At 46.4% G+C, this 19,463-nt stretch overlaps 2 protein-coding genes across 2 annotated transcripts in view; one reads left to right on the forward strand and one right to left on the reverse strand.

Annotated features, from left to right (window-relative positions):
- The window catches only part of PITRM1 (pitrilysin metallopeptidase 1), a 30,982-nt gene extending 14,637 nt beyond the window's left edge, over positions 1-16,345 (forward strand). Inside the window, exons 13-26 of the mRNA XM_015560296.1 lie at positions 35-103; positions 5,980-6,277; positions 7,639-7,771; positions 8,985-9,105; positions 9,201-9,277; positions 9,517-9,682; positions 10,011-10,111; positions 11,402-11,522; positions 12,450-12,521; positions 13,073-13,185; positions 14,181-14,306; positions 15,239-15,384; positions 15,754-15,856; positions 15,935-16,345. Coding sequence (XP_015415782.1) covers positions 35-103; positions 5,980-6,277; positions 7,639-7,771; positions 8,985-9,105; positions 9,201-9,277; positions 9,517-9,682; positions 10,011-10,111; positions 11,402-11,522; positions 12,450-12,521; positions 13,073-13,185; positions 14,181-14,306; positions 15,239-15,384; positions 15,754-15,856; positions 15,935-16,028 — 1,740 coding nt within the window. The 3' untranslated portion in view covers positions 16,029-16,345. The remainder of the gene's footprint in view (positions 1-34; positions 104-5,979; positions 6,278-7,638; positions 7,772-8,984; positions 9,106-9,200; positions 9,278-9,516; positions 9,683-10,010; positions 10,112-11,401; positions 11,523-12,449; positions 12,522-13,072; positions 13,186-14,180; positions 14,307-15,238; positions 15,385-15,753; positions 15,857-15,934) is intronic.
- A 1,113-nt stretch (positions 16,346-17,458) lies between these two features.
- PFKP (phosphofructokinase, platelet) overlaps positions 17,459-19,463 on the reverse strand; it is a 63,772-nt gene continuing 61,767 nt past the window's right edge. Inside the window, exons 21-22 of the mRNA XM_006758149.2 lie at positions 17,954-18,056; positions 17,459-17,848 (exon numbers count right to left, since the gene is read on the reverse strand). Of these exons, the coding sequence (XP_006758212.1) occupies positions 17,704-17,848; positions 17,954-18,056 (248 nt within the window). The 3' untranslated portion in view covers positions 17,459-17,703. The remainder of the gene's footprint in view (positions 17,849-17,953; positions 18,057-19,463) is intronic.

Consider the following 19,463-nt stretch of genomic DNA (forward strand, 5'->3'; position numbering starts at 1 on the left):
CAGACTCTCAATTTTGTTCCTGGTCGTTTCTTAGCCTTTGCCCAACCCTGGTGAACTTCTTACTGAGGATATAGTTGCAGGCAAGCCTTATTTCGACCAACAGGTATTTGTTGGGCACCTGCAAGTTCTGCATTGGGTGTTACGGGTTCAGGCCTGATAGGATGGACGCTGTTCTCAGTAAATTCGCCCCCTGTCGTTGGGCAGAAGAGGCAGGAGTGGTGGAAATGAGGCAGCTTTAGAAGGTGTATTCACTTCACATATTTTATAAGAACTTCTGTTTATCAGGTGCTGTAACATGCCCCATCCTGTGTGTTGCGTTGCAGTGTGTAGTGAACTGCCACCCAGCACTGTGGACAGTGTGAGCTGTGAGATCAGAGGAGGCGGGTCTCGTCTCAGTGATGGGGAAAGGCGTGAGCTGTGGTGAAAGCACACTCGGATTTGTGTGGTGCAGGTGCAGTGAAGACAAAGTTGTAGAATTTCTTACAGCACCGAACATATACTTACTGGGAATCCCAGTGGTCCTACTCTTGTTTACTTAGAAGAAATGAAGTGTGTGTCCACACAAAACTGGAAATAACTCACATCTCCACCAACATACTTTGTCCATAAAATGCAATACTCCTGGGTCATAAAGAGGAATATACTCATTATTGGTGAATCTCAAAAGCCTTTGTTAAGGGAAATTAATTAGCCAAGCACAAAGAATACCTACTGAGTGAGGACATTTAATGAAACTCTAGAAATGGCAAAAGGACAGCGACAGGAGGCAGTTGAGGCCAGAGTGGGCGCGTGGAATAGCCTGCAGTGAGCCAAGAGGGCACTTCCTGGGTGCTGGAAATGTTCTGTATCATGATGTGGTGGTTCATTTGTCAAAAATTATTGAATTGTATCTTTTAAATTGTGAATTACAACATGTGTAAATTATGTATTGATAAAGTCTCATTAAAATATACATTTAGTACACACAGAAATACAACACCCCCATTTTAATCAAGCTAAGTTTGAGGCGATTTAATCTAGTAAAGGCAAAATTAGTGTCAACATGCAACCTATTATTCTTTATCTCTGAATTCTTTAGACATACGGCTATTTTAGATCTTCCCATAAATTTAACATGTTAATTGAGTAATAAACACAAACTTTTGTGAGTGCCAGTTGACAAGATCCATCTATCCTTTTTTGTTGTATTAATTGAGGTCTATTTGATATACTAATCTTGGGTGTACAACAAAATCATTTGCTATATGTATATATTATGATGATCATAGTAAATCTAGTTAACATTTGCCACCATACATAGATACAGATTTTTTTTCTTGTGATGAGAACTTTTAAGATTTACTCAGTAACTTCAAAATATGCAATATAGTGTTACTAACTTTAGTCACCCTGTTATACATTATATCTCATGACTTATTTATTTTATAACCAGAAGTTTGTACCTTTGACCCCTTTCACTCATTTTCTACCTCCCACCCCTACCTCTGGCAACCACCAATCTGTTTTCTGTATCTATGAGCTTGGTTTTCTTTGTATCTGTATTTTTTATTCCACATATAGCTGAGATCATATGGTGTTTGTTTTTCTCTAACTTATTCATTTAAAATAATGCCCTTGTTTCATTTGCGTTGTTACAGTGAAAGGATTTCTTTTTTCCTTGTTTATGGGTGAATGATATCCAATTATGTATATATATCATATTTTCATTAATAATTTTTTAAAATTATTTTTTAAGTTTATTTTTCTATTACAGTTAACTCTATTAGTTTCAGGAGTCTAACAGAGTAGTTAGACATTTATATACCTTTCAAAGTGATATATCTAGTATCCACCAGGCACCATGCAGTTATGACAGTATTGACTGTACTCCCTACACTGTACTTTATATCCTAGTGACCATTTTTATAACTGGCAATTGGTACTTTTTAATCCCTTTTTCTTCCATTGCCCCAATCCCCCTCCCATCTGATGACTATCAAACTTTCTCTGTACCTATGAGTTTGTTTCTATTTTATTTCACTTTTTTAGATTCACATAAAAGTGAAATATGGTATTTGTCTTTCTCTGACTTATTTCACTTAGCCTAATACCCTCTAGGCCAGCCGTGGGCAAACTGCGGGCCAGATCCGCCCGTTTGAAATGAATAAAACTATTGGAAAAAAAGACTGTACCCTTTCATGTAATGATGTTTACTTTGAATTTATATTAGTTCACACAAACACTCCATCCATGCTTTTGTTCCGGCCCTTCGGTCCAGTTTAAGAACCCATTGTGGCCCTCGAGTCAAAAAGTTTGCCCACCCCTGCTCTAGGCCCACCCATGCTGTCACAAATGGCACATTTCAGTTTTTTACTAGATGCCCGGTGCACAAAATTTGTGCATGGTGGAGGGTGTCCCTCAGCATGGCCGCCCCCTCTCACAATCCAGGACCCCTTGGGTAGGGTCCCTAGGCCTGGCCGGCGATCAGGGCCTATCGGGGCTTTCCTTCCCCTGGCTGCCTGCAGCTTGCCCCAACCCCACTGCTGCCACTGTGGTGCTGCTCCCCCCTCCCCTGCCACCGGTTGCCTCCCTCTGTGGGAGACAGGTGTGGGGTGTGATTGCGTGGCTGGCCCTGGCCTCCCTCTGAGGGGCGATCGCTGGCCGGCCCCGCACACCCACCATAGCATTGCTGGCCAGTGGCCTGGGCCTCCCTCTGCAGGGCAATTGATCATGGGGCTCCAGAATCGATGGCTCTGCAATTGATGGCTCCGCAGAGAGCGGCCCTGCCCACTTGCTGCAGCATTGCCAGCTGGGTAGCCAAAAAGAGGGAGGCCCTGCCCACCCACTGCAGCACTGCTGGCCAGGTAGCCTGGGCCTCCCTCTTTGGGGTGATCATTGGGCGATGGGGGAGCCCCCCCACCAATTGCATCACACCCGCTTTGGCTGGCCTGGCACCAGTGCATGGCATAGCATGGTTGTCCGGAAGGTCGTCTGGATGGTCGTTCTGCTGTTCGGTCGTTCGGTTGATTTGCATATTATACTTTTATTATAGATCAGGGTCCTCAAACTTTTTAAACAGGGGGCCAGTTCACTGTCCCTCAGACCGTTGGAGGGCCAGACTATAGTTTAAAAAAAAAAATACCTATGAACAAATTCCTATGCACACTGCACATATCTTATTTTGAAGTAAAAAACAAAACGGGAACAAATATTTGTATTTGCATGTGGCCCACGGCCGTAGTTTGAGGACCCCTGTTATAGATGGCCAAGCGATATTCTGTTGTATATATTTCTCACATTTTTAACCATTTTTCCATGGATAGACACTTAGATTGCTTTCATACCTTGGCTGTTATAAAGAATGCTGCAATGAAAATAAGGATGTATATTTCTTTTAGAATTAGTGTTTTTATTTTCTTCAAATGAATACCCAGAAGTGAATTGCTGGCTCATACAATAGTTCTGTTTTTAATTTTTGAGGAACCTCTATACTATTTTCTATTGCGGCTCTACCAATTTACAATCGCACCAATGGGGCACGAGATATCCTCACCAGCACTGATTATTTTCTAGGTTTTCTTAAATAGTAGTTATCCTAATGGGTAAAATATGGCATCTCACTGTGGTTTTTATTTGCAATTCCCTGATGATTAGTGATATTGAGCATCTTTTCATGTCTGTTGGCCATCTCATCTGTTCATGCTCTTTAGAAAAATGTCTATTCAAGTCCTCTGCCCATCTCTTGATAGTGAATTTTATGAATTCTTTATATTTTGGATGTAAAACTCTTAACAGATATATGATTTACAAATATTTTCTCCCATTCCATATGTTGCTTTTTCATTTAGTTGATGATTTCTTTTGCTGCGCAAAACATTTTTAGTTTGATTGAGTTCCCAACCATTTCCCATTGTACTGTTGGTGGGTTTTTGTTTGTTTTTGCTGTAAATAAGATTATATTGGTTTTTGATATGCACCATTATAATTTGACATCTATGTACTCTATGTATTTGTGCTCATCACCAAATGTCTAGTTTCCATTCATTACAGTGTATTTGACCCCTTACCCACTTCGTCTTCTCACACTCCTTTCCTTGGTAACCACTGTTGTGTTGTCTGTGTCTATGAGTGTTTCTTTGTTTTTTGTGTGTGTTAGTTTGTTGCTTTCTTGTTTTATATTCCACATATGAGTGAAATCATATGGTTTTTGTTTTTCTCTGACTTATTTCTCTTAGCATAATGCTCTCCAATACATCCATGCTGTCACAATGGCAATTAAATCGGTGAAGCCACAATGGAAAACAGTATGGAGGTTCCTTAAAAGATTAAGAATAGATCTGTCATGTGATCCAGCAGTCGTTTTCTGGGTATTTACCCAAAGAAAGTGAAAACACTAATTTGTAAAGACATATGCACCCCTATATTGAAAGCATTATTTACAATAGCCAAGATATAGAAACAAACATCTTCCATTTTTACTTAAGGCCATTTGTACAGAAGGTAATGCATGCCTAAGCAACAGAACACACACTCCCTGAGTGATCAGATTCCTGGCCTGGCTGTGGAGGTGTGTGCTTTAAGGAAATAGTTACTCTAGTGCACACCTGTGTGTGAACGAATAGGGGCCCGTATTACAAAAGTGTGCTTTATTTTACAGATCACTGCAGCGTTCATTAAGTAGGACACAGTGCTAGTGCATTTAGTGGTTATTTCATCTCAGTTAGTCTTACATGTGTAGTTCAGCATGAGGAAGCAGAGTCCAGTCTAAAGATAAGCACCTAGGGAAAATGGGAATGGGAAATTATCTGATTTAAAACTCTAAGTAACCTTCCAGTTTAGGGGTCTATAATGTAACATATTAAGTACCGGGAAGGGCCATAGTCCCTGCCATTGGGAGGGAGTTCACCTGGGGGCGGACAAGACGATGCCAACGGTTTCTGTGCATTCAGAAAGGAGCAGTGGGTGTTTCAGAGGACTGTTTCCAGGACTGACAGGCAAAGAGGCAAAAGACCTCCAGGCCAAATGCACAGAAATAGAGAATGTCTGAGGGTCAAGAGGTTGGGTGACTTGGTTGATTGGGGTGGGGTGACAAAGTAGGTGAGGAGGGCCTTGGATATCCAAGAAGTTTGAGTGTAAGGTGCATGGAGCTACATCCCCCTGGTGCTGTGGGATGAGCTGGGGACGGGCCTGCGAGGGGAAGTGGGTCAGCCTGTGCTTGGACCTGGGGCCCAACCCCAGTAGAGCCTGTAACAAGCTGTCCAGAAACCCACCTCTGTCTCAGGGGCCAGTTTTGTGGTCACTGGCTCTCTGGGAACTTCAGGGAGGTGGACCTGGAGGTCAGGGCAGCTCAGCGACAACAGGGGATCGGTTATCTTGTGACATAATACAGTGTGTGTTTGACAGATTGTGCGGGCTGGTCACACGTGCACTACTCCGCTCTGTCCCTGGTCACGCACGGAGCCCTTTGGTTCCTCCCGACAGTCAGCGGTCTGTGCAGACTCTGGGGAAGGGGAGCCTCTCCCTCCAATCAGACCAGTGGCAGGCAGGCCCAGAGCATGTTTTAAGCATGTTTATAGTTGGGAAAGTATATGCGATGGGACAATAGTTTGAAAGCTCTAAAAATGAGTTCAGTCCCTCTATCTAGCATAAAACCTGGGAGTCAGGGACCTGTCTGAGCAGTCCCACCCCCACCAGCACAACGGTTCCTTTAGAGCAGCGATTTTCAACCCATGCGCTGCAAGAATTTTTAGCACACACATGCAATACCTGGCTGTTTAGTCAGGGGCACTGACCTCTTTTCCCTTAGGTTGTCAAATAAAAGAGTCACAACCAACACAAAAATAGCTGTCTGGTGCGAATGAATTTAAATTATACCTATTTTTTTTTATCAGATGAGCAAAAGTTTTTGCATGCTGCAGAGTTTTAGTCATGAGTTTATGTGTGCCGTGAGATGGACAAGGTTATAAATCGCTGCTCTAGGTCATTGAGAGTGAGGATTAGGGAAGAGCCACCTGCAGTGCTTGTGCTCCTGTGTCTGCTTCACTTTGGCCTGGCAGTGCTCACACCCCAGCACTCGGCAAGGGTGGGTGCGAGTTAGCGACAGAAGAGATGAATTACAAAAGATCTTTCGGTTATTATCTTCCTAAATGTTCATACATTTCCCCCCTTTCTTCCCTCCTAGGTTTAGAATTACAGACTCAGCAAAGCAAAGCTCAGGATGCCTCGTGTCTGCCGGCGCTGAAGGTGTCAGACATTGAGCCCAGAATCCCGTTCACTGAGCTGGCGGTGGCCCTGGCAGGTCAGTGAGCTCTGGCTGGCACGGTGCTCGGGCCGTGTGAACCATGGGAGCATCCCTATGACTCTGTAGTCCTGCTCTTGATGCTTCCCTGGGTGCTGTTACCGCTCAGTGATGACAGACTTCTCTACCCAGGAGGAGCCTGTCCTTGCCGCCCAGTGAGGGTGGTGGGCTCTGTTCCCAGCCTCTGGAGTCAGGAGAGTGTGAGTGATGCTGTGCTGCATTGGATGCAGGTCTTAAAGGGCTCAGGCAGACTTTGAGTCCCCGCCATCACGCTCTCCAGCTCAGCCGGCAGTCTAGGCCAGGGGACAGCCTAGTGTGGAGGGACGGGAAATGCCGCACAGCGCCTTGTGTCAAGGTGTGGGGAGCCAACAGGAGTTGCAGGCCCCTGGCATCTCGAGTTTCATCCTGGAGTTCCCTCCCTGGTCTGTCAGCAGCTTCTGGTTGGAAGCACAGAGGCCTCTCTGGCACAGCGTTCCCTGTCGGAGTAGATATTCAGCTTCACATGGCAAGACGTGACTTCATTGCTCTGTCCTGAGGGAATTCTGACGACAGCCTTGCACTTTGACTTGTCTCTACCAGTGTAGGAGTGTAGAGCATTTGAGTATCACGTTGACTTCTGTGAAGCGTCTGTCACTGGCCCTCTGTTTGTAATGGGGCCTGTCCTGTTTACCACGTCTGAGTTTTTGTGTGCATGTGTGTGCACATGCAAAGGAGATCCTGTCTTCCGGAAAGCGGTTAACATCCCACTGATCTAATCCCCCACAGTTTGTGTTTATCACTGAAAGTCATGAAGTGATTGTTATCAGAATTGGTGGGGACAGGTCAGTCACCAGTGAGTACCTTAGTTCCTCTGCTGGTTTAGGGCACTGTACTAGGGATGTGGAAAGAGAACACAGAACGTCCCCCTGGGGAACTTGGGACCGGGGGTGCCGGGGGCTTCATGGTGGGGCCATCAGGTCCTGGGGAGGGACTTGTTAGGATGAGAGGCATCTGGGCTGGGTGAAGAGTGGGGTCTGTGTTGCAGGAATGACAATCCACTCTGAGTAAGGAGGTGAGGCGCACAGAGGCCAGCAGGGTCCAGCTTGAATGCCAGGGCATTTGTTGACCCAAAGCACACTGCTTCTCTCTACTGATTCTTCAAAAAGCAAGGAGCATTTTAGTATTAAAGACAGTTTAAATTTTACCATATAAAAGTACAATAGGGAAATTTGTCTAAATTATAGCAAATGAGTAGTATTTCTTTGCTGATATAAATTTTAAACCTCCACCCTTGAAAAGCACTACCGTTTTAAAAATATTAATGACTGTATGATTACAAGTGTAATGGTAAAACTTTGGAAGTTAAACACCTCTTTCTCCAGCTGGAGACGTCCCTGTGCAATACTGCGCCCAGCCTACCAATGGCGTGGTCTACTTCCGGGCCTTCTGCAGCCTCAACACCCTGCCCGAGGAGCTCCGGCCCTACGTGCCGCTCTTCTGCAGCGTCCTCACTAAGTAAGACACATTTGCACACTCAGCACGCATTTGTGTATTTCATTGGTGGATATTCTCTATGTTCGTTTTGTTTTAATGCATTCATAATCTACTTTTTAGTGAATCATTTGTTTTTCATAATCCATAGCATTGTTATAGTGTATAAAGGGTACAATATTTGTTGAGATTTTTCATATGAAAATCATATTTCCTTACTAAAATATAGCATACTAAATATTTATAAGCCTTGGGTATAAGTGAAATTTTCAAAATATCTACCTCAGCAACTAAGCTCTTTAAGATTGTGAAAAGAATAATGGTTTTGCATCAGAAAATGTAAGTAATTAAGTCTGACATGTGGGCCTGGGGTGTCCTTGAGCCGCCATGCCATATGCCTTTGCGCTGGTTTTATGGTCCTGTTATCCTCGGTGAGCAGATGCCTGAGCAGATTTGAGAGCACAGGCAGGCACAGCACTGCTGCATGTCTGTCCTGTGTCCCTGTTCCTCTGCTGGCTCTTGGAGGTTGAGGCGGGCAAGCTGAGCGGGAGGTGATGGGAGCTGTCAGCTGGGTTCCCTTCCTATAATTCAGGTACAGAGAGGCTTCGAAGGGAAATCACTGCAGTAAATGGCTAGGCCCTGTGTCCTGTATGCACAGGAGCTAAATGCACTGCAGAGTAGCTGCACAGTTCCCTGCCCTTTTAAAAAATATGGTTCCATCTCTTTGTCCTTTTATGTCTGCGGTCATTTTAGAAAAACCTCACAGTGTCTCTTGGCTTACATTACTTCTCTCAGTAGGAACAGCAGTTAGAATGTTTCTACCAACAGCAACATCAGTGTAGTGATGGCTTCAGCTTTTCTTAAAAATGCAAAAAGGCTTAGTTTTTAAATTTGACCCCCAACACTACCAAATATTTGAACAGATAGTCTGGGATGTTTTGGAAGAACAGAGTAGGGAAGACACAGTGAACATTTGAAAGCCTAACACTGGGAGCACAACTCAGCATTTTCCGTTAGTGCTGGACAGCGGGTGTCTGGTGGACAACAGTGCTGAGTGACCCCTGAACGGGAGACCCGGTTTCTCCTGGGGAGAGGGCCCGTGACGACTCAGCCTGCATGTACATTTGAGGTGTAAGAAGTTTGTACAGGTGTGGTTCTCGGATTGAGCCGAGCGTGTAATTCAAGGTGATGGGGCCGAGATCACATTGGTGATTAGGGAACTCCCTGCTGTTCACAGGCTGGGCTGTGGAGTCCTCGACTACAGGGAGCAGGCTCAGCAGATAGAGCTGAAGACGGGTGGGATGACCGTGTCTCCCCACGTGCTCCCCGACGACTCCCACCTGGACACCTACGAGCAGGTACCATTTGTTTCTCCATCACAGGGTGTTCAAAGGTTGGTTTCTCTGGTGTCTATTTTTTTCTTTTAAATAATTTCTTTTCTTTCCTGGTTTAGGGTGTATTTTTTTCATCTTTCTGCCTTGAGAGAAACCTACCAGACATGATGCACCTGTGGAGTGAAATATTTAACAGGTAACTTGATTTGCAGATATATTAATGCTGTGGCTGTATCACAGGGCTGGTCTGAAGTGTGCTAAAGGGAGGTTTTACTCTCTGGTGCTTGATTTCAGAGCCTAATTCCACTTGTAATTCCTATGGACTTGTAAAATTTCTCAGGATGTGTACATTGTCTGAAAACTTACACATTCTCCATGCTATTGAATGGGAACTGAGGGGGCTCCAGAAACTTAGGATACTCTTCCTGTCCATAGCCCATGCTTTGAGGAAGAAGAACACTTCAAAGTGTTGGTTAAGATGACTGCTCAAGAGCTGTCCAATGGAGTTCCAGACTCGGGCCACCTCTATGCATCCATCAGAGCCAGCAGGACCCTGACGCCCGCGGGGGACCTGCAGGAGACCTTCAATGGGATGGACCAGGTGATATGCAGAGGGGACCATTGGGTATTCCGGGTTAGCCAGGTCTTGCAGAGTTAATAAAATTACCGGGTACTAAATTACTTATATCTCAGAAAAGCTAACTCTCTGACCAAATTTCATGAGGAGCTACCCTCCTCTCTCTCCCCCCCATTCCCACCCCTCCCCAAGGCCGGCAGGTGCATCTGGCACAGTCACAGCATCATGGTTCCCCTATCGGGGCATCTGTCTGGTTTCCAGACTAGGGAGGAGTGTCTGGTCCCTGCTCTGCCCCAGTAGCTCCCTGCTCTGCTCGGGGTGTCTGCTCTATGTGCTGGTTCCTTTGGCTTAGGTGAGGTTGATGAAGAGAATCGCAGAAATGACAGACATCAGCCCCATCCTGAGAAAGCTCCCGCGCATCAAGAAGCATTTATTAAACTGCAACAATATGAGGTAGGGGTTTGTGGTTTGTTCTGAGCAAAGATAGTAACGATGCATCCAGTTTCATTGAGTGTAGCATGGCGATGCGCTTCAAGTGAAGGTGTAGGTTATAGAATTGGTTCTAGACTTCAGTGTTCTAATTAAGAAATTTCATATGGGAAGAACTGTGAGGTGGATTTACTGCAAATATTTAGTCATATTGCTCCTAAAAGTAAACAGCACGTGTTCTGTAAATGAGCCGTCCGTGAGACCCAGTGCAGTTAGCTTGCTCAAGACCAGAGTAAAAATGCAAAGTTCTTGTGAGATGAATTATGACACAATAGTTTAGGAAAACACCTAGGAGCAGAGCCGTCCACATACAGTTGGCCTGAAGCCCACAGGTTTGTGAGCGTGAGCAGAATGTAAAAATGATTGACATGTTGTGTTATCAGTGACACGGATTTAGGTTAGATTGTAGCTCTACATGGAGAGTTCCAGGACCTTCCCCGTCAGTTTCTTGGACTCACCAAGAAAGCAGGTTTCCCTAGACCATCTGGGTGGCAGGAGGGGAGCCTTAGCTTGGTGAGGGGCCTTGCCCTGGGCAGAACTGACTGCCAGTTTCGGGCCAGCACGGACACTTGTACCCATAGTGCCTTAGGCAGCTAACCACTTGGACCTTCTGTTTCCTCCTCCATAAAACAATACTTTGAAGATTTATGACAAAAAAGAGAATGCATTGGAGTCAGTATAGTGCCTGGAATATAGTTAACTACTATAATGGTGTGTAATTTAACTGAAATAAATTTAGGATTCAGGGCCAAAAGAAGAAAAATACACTGTCAATTTACTGTATAGTTCCAATAACTCATAGTATTATCTGTGATTCTCTAGAATTTGGAAGGGTTACATAAAAATACATTTTTGAGAGAAGAGGTGGCAACTTACAATTTCCTACTTTAATGTCCAGTTTACACCTGCAAACTGTTGACTTCCCTTCTAGACAGGAATTGCAGTTTCCAGTCTATGACAGTGAAGTGTGAAGGTGTTGGCAGCTTCAGGGAAACAATATTTAGAGTCAGAAACGCTGTCTTTCATCTTGACAACTGTATTAGCTGTAAGCCATTGAAAGATAAGACAGGCTTTCTGATTACTTGAAAGCATTGTGGTAAAGTATCAAACTGTGATATTTCCATATTTGGCTACTGTTTCTTTTTAATATTTTTGAGCATTATTTTATACAAAAACAATATACTATCTCCTTTTTATTGTTATTTATACTAGATGTAGTAAGGGTTTCCGGTTCATACGTGATTTTTTAAACAGATGTGCAGTGAATGCGACCCCGCAGCAGCTGTCTCAGACGGAACGGGCAGTGGGAGACTTCCTCAGAAGCGTGGGGCGAAGCAAGAAGGAGCGGAAGCCGGTGCGCCCGCACGTGGTGGAGGTGAGAGCCCTCTCAGGGAAGGGCGCGTCCCAGACTGTCCTGTGTGCGGGGGCTGGCGTCCGCATTGCTGATGAGACCAGGTTGGGTGCGGCCCAGGGCTGACCCAGTTAGAAGTGAGTTCAAACCCTCTAATTTGGCCTTGGACCCTGTGCTCCTATTGTCCCTGGAGCGCTTGGGCACACTCTCCTGATGAGGCAGGACACTGTGGTCTGAGATGTGCTCTTGTAAGAACAGCCAAAAATGGTGCCCTGAGGAGGCCGGTCTGGCTGCAGCTAGAGGCTCTCCCCTGACTCAGCAATGCACGGTAGGCTGTCGGTCAGTGGTTCTCAACCTTCTGGCCCTTTAAATACAGTTCCTCATGTTGTGACCCAACCATAAAATTATTTTCGTTGCTACTTCATAACTGTAATGTTGCTACTGTTATGAATCGTAATGTAAATATCTGATATGCAGGATGGTCTTAGGCGACCTCTGTGAAAGGATAGTTCGATCACCAAAGGGTTCATGACCCACAGGTTGAGAACCGCTGCAGGTAAGCGCTAGGCATGTGATTAACTTCCAGAGTGGCTCTAAGCTCGCTCACCTGGGTCAGTAGAGAAGCCTCACTCCTCACGCACAAGGCTGACAATATGCACATTCTACAGAGGATGAACCTTCGCTTTCCCCTTGGTTATGTCCATGTGATCCTCATCCCCGAATGGACCTGCCCCCCTGCCTCTCAGAGTCCCAGCTGAAGGGGTGTGGTACCTCGGCTCCCAGACCATCTGAAAATCCCTAGAAATCTATGTAGTTAAAACGTTGTTTAAAACACCAAAGCAAATGTGCCCTAACACTTGTTAATAGCTCTATGAGTTTTCTGGAATGTATCATCTTAGCTATTTGAAGTGAGTTTAGGATTTTTCTCATTCCTCTTGGAAACATTTTCAGAAAGCTGTGCCTAACGGATGTGGAGGAAGCGCACACGTTAGTGGATGCCAAATCGTCAGAAAGCTGATCACAGTAAGTAAACACAGCCCTGTCATTTCAGAACCAACTGGCCCAGTTCGACTCTGGATAGGCTGGCGGACCATTCCAGGTTGCCAGTCAGTCCCTCACTGCTGGCACGCAGGACCAGGGGAGTCCTCTCATCCTGGTGGCCATGAAGACCTCTGTGCCTCCACATGGTCTCATCACTATGCCTCTATTTTAACTTGACTGCCGAGTCAGTGTTAATTCAACTAGGCAGTGTTGTCCTACCCACACACACAGCTTGGTGATCTGGGCATTGGGTTTGGCTCATCACAGAGAGGGCAACTGACTGTTCCTGGAGAGAAATGGAAAGGAAAGGAAAGCTTGCAGTCAGTGACCGACAGAAATGATGCAGAATAAGCTGTTTCATTGTGGTTGTGTGGCGTGTTGTGATCGTCAGTGCCTTGCTCTCAGATGAGACCGTGGTTGGTGATGCCCACAGGAAGTAGGACATTCAGAAGTCCAGGTGGCACCTGCGCGGGAAGCACCCGTGGGCCATTCCCCATGACGCAGCCTGACCGGGCCTTCCCTTCTCTCCGCAGGAGCCCACTTTCACGCCCTGCCAGATGAAGACACACTTTCTGCTTCCGTTCCCCGTGAACTACGTCGGTGAATGTGTCAGAACTGCCCCCTACACGCACCCTGACCATGCCAGGTACAAATGAGGCGGGCAAGGAAACCACGACTCCAAGGACGGGGGGTGGCCACAGAGAGGAGAGTCGGGAGGGAAACGTGGTGGGTCCGAGAGACTCAGAAACATGCGGCTGCCCCGGCTCCAGAAGTGCACAGAGAAAATGAGTCACATTGCTCAGCGTTTCTGTCCGTTTATTTCCGTATCTGTAGGAAACGGGCCTGCTCTGTATGCTAGGCCATCAGGGTGGGAATGTGCATTTCGATGACTAGAAAGATGTAGTAAGACAATGAAAACGTTACAAGAGGTATCTGTGGGTAATGGGATTATTGATCTCTTTTGCCTCTTTTTGTATTTTATAATTTTCCAACAGTGAATGTGTGTTCATTAGGTAACATAGAAGTAATAGAAGTTTCTAAAGAAAAACATGTGGAGGGTAAACCCGTGTGGGCAGAGTGGAGCCCGCCCATGAGGGCGGCACAGCCACCCTGCCCCGTCTTTAGGAACACGCTTCTCCCTCCAGCTTCTCACCAGGCTGTGTCCCCTGCTGGGCCGAGCGCTCACACAGAGCAGGGCCGCCTGGACTCATGCGGATGGCAGTCACGGTGTGGCCCTGCTCACTGTGCCCTGGGAAGGTGCTTTCCAGACCATCCTTTTCCTTCCAGGGCATCAGCTGTCAACATTCATAATGGAAGTTAGTGGGAACATAGAAAATGCACACGCCAACCAAGGGAAACCCTAGGGAAGATGCCTGTGGAAAGTTAGTCAAGAGCCTTCCATGTGCACATGCACACACTCACACTGATGTGGGGGTCCGAGTTGTGGCTGCAGCTTTAACATGCTCCCTGTTGGTGGGAAGAGGTTAAGAGGGAACTAGAAGTGTGTAGGAAGGTGTGTCCACTCCACCCGTCATTTAAGCCACTGCTTTATTTTTGTCTTCACCTAATTATACACTTGACATTTTTAAAAATTACTTCCTTGTCAGCCATGTTTTTAATTTGCATTCTTAATCATTTCAGTCTGAAGATCCTGGCACGTTTGATGACTGCAAAATTCTTGCACACAGAAATTCGAGAAAAAGGTGGTGCCTACGGTGGAGGCGCTAAACTCAGTCATAATGGAATATTCACCTTTTATTCATATAGGTGAGCTTTTCTCTGACCATCTCATACATGTGGACACAGTGTCATGTCACTGACAGTCACTGGCTCAAAATCATCAATATCATACCTCAGACAGTGGGGTGAGCGTGAGAAACAATTGTTCCCACTTTCCCCACCTCTTCGGCACCTAACCACACCCAGCACTGTCCTTTCGGTTTTAGGGACAGCAGGAAGGAACAGGAAACTTTGTGCCTTAAGTGAATCCTGGCACTTTGGCGACAAGCATATTTCAGTAGAAGGTGACCTGAGCAGTGTTCTGGCTGATGGAATTGTAGAGGCTGGACTCCTGGCTCCACTGACTGCTTTTGCCCATTTAGCTTTCTCTGCCTGAAGACACGCATCCTAATATTCTAGGGAAAGGACTCTTTGTGCCTCTGAGGCATTACTCTTTACCCCCGACTGCTGCAACTTCTGAACATTTCCTAGTGGCCGGGCTGGGAGCTGCAGCACAGAAACCACCACCTAAGGCCCCTGTCTCCCGGCCCCTGTAGTGTGTAGTATTGGGCAAAGGCCTCTGCAGCCCTTTCCACTGAGACGGTGCCGGGGCTCCAGGATTGGCCCAGATTGGGTGATTATTCAACTATTCTGAGTGCGTCCTTTGGAAAGGAGCGTTTTCGTTTAACCTTTCTTAGCGTTTCTCCATGAGTCTTTCAGTCTGATGTTTCCTCCCAAGGAAGTCGCAGTGGGTGCATTTAGTAACCTGGTGTGAGGCTGGGTGAACAGACCCCATCTTCAAGGGCAGGGAGAGGGTCAGATGACCTGTGGCCAGGTTTAAATTTCCAGAGTGTTGATTTTTGGACTAAGCATAAAGTTAATAGCTATAAAGTGTTGAAGCTGTGAAGTCAGCATGTGATTATTGCTTTTTTTTTTTTTTTTGTGGTAAATGTGAGTAACTAACTCTTCGGGTCTCCCAGGGATCCACGTTCCACAGAAACACTCCAGTCTTTTGCGAAGGCTGTGGACTGGGCCAAGTCTGGGAAGTTCTCACAGCAGGACATTGACGAGGCCAAGCTCTCCGTGTTCTCTGCTGTGGACGCTCCTGTGGCTCCTTCGGACAAAGGTACGTGGAGGAGAAAACACAAGCACCTGGATGGATGGTGCGACCAGACAACTCCAGGCTGAGTTCCTGAGATGTGTACCCATCTCACCTCCCGCCGCCGCCTCCTTTGTGACACGCCAGTGTCCACCTTGAGAATGAGCATCTCGGTTGGCTGCTTGAAAGGGGTCGCATTTCACCATCTCAGAGCGTCAGTGACTGCCAGTGCCCTGGGCAGGGGCAGAGACCATCCTGACTCGGCCCTCACTCATCTCCATCCTTTTCCCCAAAGGGGCCTGGGTCAGGGTCAGCCACCTGGGAGTAGGGTCTGTGGAACGGTCTGCTGCCGCATGCTGTCCCTGCCAGCTTTCCCAGTCACCTGTGTTCCTTCAGGGCTGGACCACTTCCTATACGGCCTCTCAGATGATCTGAAGCAAGCGCACAGGGAACAGCTCTTTGCCGTCCACCGCGAAGGTCTCATTGACGTGAGCAACAAGTGAGTACGGTCACGTGGCCTGAAGTGTGAACCTGTGGGTGGCTGATGTGGAAACAGTCCTGACCCCCGCCTTTTCAGGTACCTCGGTGTCGGGAGGAGCACCCACGGGCTGGCTCTGCTGGGACCAGAGAACACGAAGATCGCCAAGGACCCTTCCTGGATCATCAGATGACAAGGAGCTGCGGCTGTGCTCGGGACGTGGCTAATGTGGCTCACAGGCCCCAGAGAAGCAAGCCGAGCCAAGTTTAATTTGGAAGGTTTTTCCCAAATATCTTCCTCATTTATTAATCTTAAAATTTTGCCAAAGGTATGTATGTACTTGCCTGTCAGGTTATCCCCAAACTCTTCTATCTTAAAGAAGTGGGTGATCATGAAGAAATGGAAATAATCATGTATTAAATGCCAGAGATGCACAGCTGTTGTAAGACTTTCTGATAATGATAGAACATTTATTTAAATACTTAAAATAAAAGGCAACTCTGACCTACCTGTGCTTTCGTCATTTTAAATGACATTTTGCTAAGTAGTTCTTAGGACCTCTAATTAAAAAATGAGTGAAATGAATAAGTGAACAAAGGTATGCCAACATCGTTTATAAAACAGTGTGGTCACACCAAGGACCTGGGGGAAATTCTGGACAGACACACCCTCAGCAAGGCAGCTTGATGGGATCCCTTTCGAGAGCTGGTGTTAATAAGCATTAACTTGTTCCCATTTTGTCTTTACTGAAGGGCTCTGTCTCATCTGTTTCTCACTTTACTTTTTTCAGACAGAAAGTGAACTCATTTTATCCTCACGTCCTAAACTCGGCCACCGCAGAGCGCCTTCTGTGTTGCGCAGGTGCTGCGCTGCGCGTTCCACAGACGAGTTCAGTGGCTGCTGCGCCCAGCAGGGCTGTCCACGCCCTTTCCAGCAGGCTTGGATGATCCTTAGCATTTTTAAGCAATCAAATATTTTTTAGTTAAGGTTTGTACATTTAGTTAGACATACTGCTCTCGCATACCTAGTAGACTACAGTGTAGTGTAAACATAGCTTTTACGTGCACTGGGAAGCCCAGGATTTGTGTGACTCGCTTTATTGGGACACTGGCTCTTTTGCGTGGTCTTCCCGTATTTTTCATCATCTGCCTTCTCTGCTGTGCACGACTCCTTCCCTCACGGCTGATGGACGGGCTGGTTCCTCTCACCCCAGACGAGAGCAGAGGCTGGAGAAGAGGCAGAAATCTTTTCCCTCCAGACACTAGGTGACATGTCTTACCCTCCTCAGTGCACAGTGAGGACTGAGGTCGAGTGTGGAAGCTCACCTTCTTCCCGACGCACATGTTCATGGTGTTTTTAAAGGAGCCCGTGTGGCTGGAGTTGGTCACCTTCCCTGGGGTCCTGGTCTGGGCCTTCTCTGCACACCTGCCATGTCCTAGGTCTTTGTGTCACAGCATTGCCTTTCCTTTGTGACTGCTTCGTGCAGCCTACTTCACTGATCCCTATAAAAATACATGACTAGCCCCTGCCCAGGAAACTGCCTGCGAACCTTTGGTAGCTGCTCCCAGATCCTGAGGTTTAATGCCTACTGAAAAAAAATTGAAGGCACTTAGTACTGTGGTCTGAGTTTTAGCCAAATGTTTAATTCCACTGGGAATGCACATGGTAAAGCAGGAGACAGTGTGTGACACAGCAGACAACTCACTGGAAGCTTAGGATCCAATGGGGATGTGAAGGGTACAGGGCGGTGCTGTGTGATTGGGGATTAACGTCCACAGTACTCACATAAAGTGCTGATAAATAACATACGTGTTACAAAAATGGGCGGTAAACAGGAAGTCCGAGGAATTGCTGACGGGCAGTGGCGCCTAGATGGCTGCAGGCTCCTCGGGGCCGGTGTGAACGTGCTCCAACTGGCTCATGTCAGAGACCTCATAGCTGGCCTTGTACTTGGCCAGGATCTTCATGAGGGGCCGCAGCTTCAGCCACCACTGCTCTTTGGGAATTCTGTGCCTGCGGATGAGAGGGGCAGGGGTGAGAACAGGGACTGTGACAGTGGCGTCCCTCTGTCCTTGACTCTTGTCCCCATTCCTTCTACCTGCAGTAAGGTTTACTTACTCAAAGTCCGTCTTCTCCTTCAGCTCTGCCACAGGCTGGAAAAGAAGGTTTCTTTGGCATATTCCCAGCACACAGACGGAATCATCGTTCACAAACTTTCTTCCTATAAAGGACAGAAAGTGACCTGAGAATGGCTGCTTGGTTGTGTGGAAAGGTCAGGTGAAATGGCCAGTGAGGCCAGCAAAGTGGCCAGAGAAGGTTTGCTGACGGGAGGGAGCAGAATCCTGTGAGGAGATTGAAGAATCAGGACTTCTCACATCCTTCCTGGGCAGAAGCCAGCCTCCCAGGATCCCTGCGGCTGTGACGAGGTGGGCGGAGAACACCCTGTGAGTCCCCGTCAAGATTCGGGGGAAAGAGGCAGAGATGATGGGGCACCCTCGCTCCACATTAGCCCTGAGATGAGCTGTTCACTGTTCTTGGCAGTGAGACACCCCATGGGGAGTAAGGGGTGGATGGTGGATGCATAGCTCACCAAGTACTAGGCTGGGAAGATTGGCTTAAACTGTAGGAGTTCAGGTCCATGCTAGTAAGAAAGTACACTCATGACTGCATGTACTGTGAGCAGTTGGGAATTAGTGAGGTAAGCTTCCTTAGATGACAGTGAAAAGAAGAAAATAAATCCAGGTTTATTTTTATGGGATGAAATATAAAAGTAGAAGTTAATGTAAAAAACATTAGTAGAAAAAAAAATCAAAGCCAGTTCTTTGAAGACTGAATTTAGTTTGAAACTTTACATCGCTGTGTTTGCATAAGTCAAACACTGGAAATGCACTTAAACACACAGATCTGGGAACATTGGTCAAGAAAACGGAGGGGAGGGACATATAGGTACCAGCACAATAACTAATCCTGCAGTGATGGACCAGAAGGGCTACAAGCATCAAAAACAGAGGACATGATAAAAATCTTCATGGCAACGTTTTTGAAAATTTAGATGGACTTGAAAAGTTCCTAGAGAACGTAACTTACAAAAGGGATGCAAGGAACAGACATGAAAAAAGACCGACAAAAATGAGCAAACAAAAAAGAAACACAGATAGTTCTATAAACAGTAAAGAAATGGAGCAGGTCAGCCTCCCCTGCCCTACAGAGAAAGCGACAGAACCTTTGATGGAGGTGTCTGGAGTTTACTAACATCGAAAAATGAAAACATCTTACAAATTATTTCTGGGAGGAACCCCCAGACTGAGAAAGTTAGGACAAGCCTGACCTAGCACCTGACGGACAGGATGAGCAGGAAATGGCCGAAGCACAAACCCAGACCAGCTGGGGTTGGGGGTTGTTCCCCAGGAAGGCAATGTGGGCTTAACACATTGTGTGCGGGAAACGCATTTATACGTATTACGTTGACTGGTAGTAGAGCGTGGGACATGTATTAATACGTTTTTTATAGACTAGCGGTAGAATGCGGGTAACATATAAATACGTAAACTAAAGTTATCGTAATTTTACTGAACGTTGCCATTTGCGCAAAAAATTAGCAAAAATGGCCCGTGACACCTGTTAGCGC

Source organism: Myotis davidii, unplaced genomic scaffold (genome assembly GCF_000327345.1).
Source record: "Myotis davidii unplaced genomic scaffold, ASM32734v1 scaffold194, whole genome shotgun sequence".
NCBI classification, from domain to species: domain Eukaryota; kingdom Metazoa; phylum Chordata; class Mammalia; order Chiroptera; family Vespertilionidae; genus Myotis; species Myotis davidii.